Here is a 6,000-nt window from a genome sequence, read left to right as displayed (position 1 = left end):
CCCCGCCCCCCGGACCCCTAGATTGTGGGCACCTTCCCCTCAAGATCAGGTCGAATCATAAACCTGGGCTGATGGATAAAATTCAAGCTGGTTAGAGTCCTGAATGTAACGACAGAAACAATCCACCAGAGGCCAGAGGACATTCTTCCACCAAGCAACGTCACTCTGGAACACTCTCTCCACTGGCGCTCGTACTGCCACCACTATTGCCTCCTTTAAAAGGAAGCTATGGGACTCTCTAGGTGACCCCTATAAGCCTTAGGTGTATGACCCTGACCTCTCCACGTTAATGTATTGTTACAGTATTGTTGTATCGTACGTGTAAATGTTTGTCTTGTCAGCAGGGCAAGCCCTTGATAATAGCCGCCTGGCTAGTTGGGCTGGCCTGGCTGTACAATTTGTCTTTTTACAGCCGAACGAATAAATGAAAAAAATAAATAAATAAAAACAATCCACATACCTCCACGTGCCAGTTGGGCTGACCGTTCATGTAGTCGAAGAGTTTCTGGTAGTTGCCGTACTGCTGGTCCCACTCGATGGCCTTGTCGTACCTGAAGTCATCCCCCAGTGGTATCAACACGATGTTACTGCGGTACAGTTTGGACTTCTTCCTGTACTGATCCAGCAGTAACTTAGCCCTGCAAAAAAGAGGAAAGCACACAGAAGTTATTATAACTACAAAGGTATTTGCAATAATGTTTACCTTCTCAATATGGTCTGCTCAGTTAATATTCTTACTCAAACGCAATTGCTATTATAATATATGGTGACAGTAGTCTAAATCCCTCCTGCTATAAAATTGCAACATGATGTAACCCAACACAAACATGATGACTTTGTAACCCAACACCAGACTTTCATACAAACCAAGCAAGGCTTACACAGCATTTTGAAGACAAGTGATCATATGTGTTTGATACCTGAAGCACCAATACCTAAGGCCTAGGAAAATAAATGTTGTGTTTCCTGTTTCCCGACCGACCCTAAAAAAACCCGCCGACCCTAGCCTTATTTTTGTGTGGACCCCTGCATATTGCTGAACCAAAACATTTTGCACGACGCTACCGAGAGAATCGCTGTCATTGGTGGAACATCGGGCGCCCCGCTAGCGTTTTGAAGTCGTGTAAACAACGCTAATAATTTGTCTGATTTGTTTGTAAAACAAAGCCATCGACTCCGAAAATAAGTTTAAAAGCCGATACATTTACGAACTAATCGTAGAAAATTCCCTACCGTACTGCACCATCAGCATGCGGCGGCCGCAAAAATTCGGCAACGCGAAAGAAAAATGTCTGGTCCATGATAGCAGTATTTCTCATAAAAATAATGTATATGATTTATTTTTCCCCCTTTGTCGGTCTTTTAGTCCCAAAACGTCTAAAAAAGCGGAAATTTGCCCATAAAACCGGACGAGGAAAGGTAGCTATCGACGTAAACAAATTATAAGCACATGGCGAAAATCTAGCCTCTACCAGGCTTGAGGAGGCGGCTGGAAAAAGTAGAAATCGGCCAAAATAGAGAGATAAGCATGCCAGGGGAGTTTGGCCGTTGAGAGAACAGTTCGCCGCCCCACAATATACGGTCGCGATTTCGTGCCTGTATGTGTATTTCCCGCGGCTTCAGATAGACCGCACAATAACGAAGCAAGAGCAGAAAAGTAACCTAGCCAAATGAGACAAATTTTACCGTATGAATTTCCGTCGTAAAAATAGATTGATTCAATTCCATTTGTTATTAAAAAAACAAAGCATGAAAATGGTCGCATCACTAGTATCTTAACGGGAAAGTGACTATTTTTTTTGCGTTTTGATGTTACCACCGGTTTGACCTTTGTACCGGGCGGCCGACTCATGTCTTTGTTCGCGTGCCCAGGGGCGCCCTACGGCGCGCTGCTGGATTTATTGCTTAAATGATCTTCTGCGCTGAGATACTTCCTTTGTTGGATTAATGGGGGGATTACTTTTATGCCGTTGATCGTGGCGACTACCGACAGGCTTGTGGGGCGGCGAACTGTTCTCTCAACGGCCAAACTCCCCTGGCATGCTTATCTCTCTATTTTGGCCGATTTCTACTTTTTCCAGCCGCCTCCTCAAGCCTGGTAGAGGCTAGCGAAAATCAGCAAAATCGGCAACGGGACAGAAAAATGCCTGGTCCATTTATCGATATTTACCATGAAAATGTCGTCTGTGGTGTATTTTTCCTCTGATGTGAGTTTTTAGGTCGCAAAACCTCTAAAAAAGCAGAAATTTGCCCACGAAAACGGACTGGCAAGGCATGGGGGAGGGCGCATGACCCCCAAAGGTTGAAGGTCATAGGGCACGTCCATTGCGCAATAACCTTAAATCGCCGATTTAGCTAATTTTTTGGGGTTTCAAATTGATACAATCACACTATCGATTTTTAGGCAAACAAAGGGATAGAAACCAATTAAAATTTTGTGCAGATTAATTTTTTTTTCTTTAGAATTCTTTTTTGTTTCTTTTTTTTCTCCCAAATCCCTGGGAGAACCCTGAATACCTGTAGACTTGAATCAGGACCTGAATCTGAATTTAGCCCTGCAAGGGCTAGGGACATCTGTTAAGTTCTTCGAGCTGATCGACCGTTTAAAGCTCCATGATCTGACACCTGAGTACCTGAGTGATGAAATATAATATTGCACAATCGATTTTTCATCATGTTCTGCTTATATAAACACAGCAATCAGCAAAGTCTAAAAAAAAAATAAAAAATAGAAATAAAATAAGATAATCCCTACCTACCGACCCTAATTTTTTCTGGACTGAAACAGGAAACACAACATTTTTTTTCCTTGGCCTAAGGCTCTAAACAAAGCAAGGGACCTATCCAAGGGACGTCCCTAACCAAAAGCTATGTACTCATTTTCACCTGAGTGAAGTCGTGTTAAGTGCTGCTCACCTTTCTGCTACATTGTTGTCATTGATAGGTACAGGTGGGACCTTCCAGGGACAGTTGACTCGACCGCCCGGCAGTCGTTTGAAGTCAAACTGACAGCAGACTTTAGGGTCTGGACCACAGGTGTGGGGCACGTCGTAACTGTAGAAGGGCATCATGTGGCACAGCATGTCTGAACTCGCTCCATGGTCTGGGGGGAAAGGAAAGTGTTACTAATAGGCATAATTTGTTTAGCACAGCATAGTTTTCCCCAGTCATTTTATTGCTATACAGGAAAGTTGAGGAAAGCAACGTAAGACAAAGATAAAACAAGGTAGGAATTAAACAAGACTCGTGATGCCTACATGTATTAAAAAAATGTTGTGTTCCCTGTTTCCCGACCAACTCATGAAAAAACTGACGACATTTTTCAAAATATTTCAGTGAGCGATTCCTCCTGATTTTAACGGGTAGAGGTTATCATTTAATGATGCAATAATCATAATATAAGCTGATTTTCAAGAATTTAGATTCAGTTTCTTCATAAACTACCATGAAAAACATTCAGCTTATCCAGCCCAGATACATGTGTTTGTACATGTAGATGTAAAATCCAAAGATAAGAATATGCATAATAGTATGACAATGTAGATACATGACACTGCACTTACACTGTACAAAATATCCACCCACTGCATGGATAAAGTACTTAAAAGATCTATTTGCATGCATGAAATACTGTTTCAAAGTTTGCTTACTCTAACCTTGATCAACCTTCAACAGATTCTGAAGTAACCTTCAACTCTTGAGCAGCAAAACGATTTATCAACTGAAGCTATTTTCTCTCAGAATACCATCCTGGCATGTAATACCCCTCTTTATGATTCTTCATATTTCAGAAATCAGGGTGACCTTCCTCTGTCCCTTATTCAATAACCTTGTCTGGAGACACAGTATCTATCACGATTACACACACTTGTCTCCATTGTCCTTGAGTTATCATTCTAAAGTTCATTCTAAAGTTAGCTTTTAGCTTTTATACCCAATACACCCTGTATGGTATTTTGGGGCCATGCCCATCTGTTTCTAGACCAACTGGGCCACACAACTGTGTACCATATTCAATTATCTTACCCTTTCCAGGGCTCAAAGTCAAAAATTCATTTTTGGGAATAGGACATAGGGAAAAAAAGGAAATTCAACACAATTTTCAGAGTTTGTAAACATATCCAGTACTCAAAAATTCATTTTTGGGAACAGGACATGGGGAAAAACAAGGAAAATTAACACAATTTTCAGAGTTTGTAAACTATGTTTTTGACACTCTCTTCCTTTGATGATGCATGGATGATGCAAGTATTGATTTTTTTTATTTTCAGAAAGGTCCCAGCATAAATTTAAAAATAAAAAAGCACTATGCATGCTTTTTCAGGCATGTATCTATCTTCCTTCCAATAAACTTGACACATCTGACAGTTATGACGGATGACTTAACTGAGAGATAAGATATAATGTACCTGTAGACTCTCTCCTATTTTATTACAACACCATATACCCTTTCCTTCTTACAGTAGATTTTGAAATACAATGTATTTGTGGTGGTTTTGTTTTAGTGGTGAACTTCTGTGGTAAAATAGGAATTGGTTGCAGCCCTTGTCTCACAAAAAATTTGACATCAGTGATATTCTACAATTTCTTTTTTAAAGAAGAAAAAGATAATCTTGTACATGTACTTACTATAATAATAATTGTATTCTATGCCAATTTTCATTGAACTTCATCTTAATAATCTTGTTCTCCCCCAAACCAATACATCTTTAATATCCACAATTATGTGTTTGAACTGACCTATTTAAGAAAACAATCAATATATTTGGACTTTCAAAAAATTTGTCTTCACACACACAATATTTGTATACCAATCAATAGTTTGTGCTTACACGTATAAACCTGCTTTTCTGACAACTCTTCATTGTCACTTATGAAAGGTAGTGGATGCTACCTGAAAAGTCTGACCATTTCTAAAATTATATTCAATTGCTTGAGTAACTGTTTTTTGGCATATTGTATTACCTTCTTACCATTTAACCTTAAACGACAAATCATTAACTTTAACTTATCCTTGTTACAACAGTTGTACAAACCCCAGTTTTGTCTCCACATGAACTCCAGCTGTTTCTCCTTGGCCAGTTGTTTCTTGACAGAGTAGTGGACCCTCTGTACCACCATGTTCTGTAGTCCCATCCTCTTCAGTAGGTACGCCATGGTGGGGGAGTGTCCGAACGGGTCGATCGCCCAACCACTCCGCGGCTTTATTCCTAATGTGGCGAAAAATTTTGTCAATTTTATGTGCTGGAAATAAATTTTAGTTATTACCTCAGACTGTGTATGGATGGTTACTTTTAGGTTTGTGTTGTACATGTGTTTGCTTGTATTTCCAATGCTAGGCAGCTGGCACACACTGACAGAAAATTAGGTGACAGGTCCCGATCCCAGAAAAGGTTATCTCATTTTCTGACTTCAGTTTCCTGCAATACGCATCATGTCTGTTGCCTTATGAGAGACAGTGGGGAAATGCATTGGATAGAATCAGCAAGAAATACACAATTTTGAAAATATTTCAGAGCTTTGAAATCTGGCGAGTTTCAATATGTGTTTCATAATACAGAGTTTGTTTCATATCTAAAGCATATACAATTTTTAACTCTTTTTAAGGCTATATTTGGCCGTATTGCAGGACATTAAATGTGTGGCCACTTGTCTAATTATGTTAGACAGAATGCCCACTACAGACAGAATTCTTAATGCTTAGGTCAATAGGAAAGTCCTTGGCATCGAAGTTAGCCCAGCTGTCATCAGTTTGCTACAGGATTTCTCGCTGGCTCGAAAAAAAATTTTTCGGGGTAGTGAATACAAGAAGCACCGTAGAAAGTCCGATGGCACCCAGGTTAACAAAAAGTCGCCATTGCAACGGCCTAGCTAGGGGACAGTACATTACAGTACTGACATTTCTAATATTTTTCAAGGACAAATTTCTTACTGTGTTCTACCACGCTGACAGGATATACAGATTCTCAAGGACATTTTCAAAGTACTAAATCGGAGGAT

At 40.0% G+C, this 6,000-nt stretch overlaps 1 protein-coding gene across 1 annotated transcript in view; it reads right to left on the bottom strand.

The window, feature by feature from the left end:
- Nucleotides 1–6,000, bottom strand: part of LOC109468568 (alpha-mannosidase 2-like) — a 59,363-nt gene that overhangs the window by 13,387 nt on the left and 39,976 nt on the right. The window contains exons 6-8 of the mRNA XM_019766842.1: nt 5,037–5,210; nt 2,917–3,103; nt 461–638 (exon numbers count right to left, since the gene is read on the bottom strand). Of these exons, the coding sequence (XP_019622401.1) occupies nt 461–638; nt 2,917–3,103; nt 5,037–5,210 (539 nt within the window). The remainder of the gene's footprint in view (nt 1–460; nt 639–2,916; nt 3,104–5,036; nt 5,211–6,000) is intronic.

This window comes from Branchiostoma belcheri, unplaced genomic scaffold (genome assembly GCF_001625305.1).
Source record: "Branchiostoma belcheri isolate BF01 breed outbred unplaced genomic scaffold, Haploidv18h27 scaffold2, whole genome shotgun sequence".
In the NCBI taxonomy this organism is placed as follows: Eukaryota; Metazoa; Chordata; class Leptocardii; order Amphioxiformes; family Branchiostomatidae; genus Branchiostoma; species Branchiostoma belcheri.
Note: the sequence above shows the minus strand (reverse complement) of the source record. Positions and strands in the feature narration are given on the sequence as shown.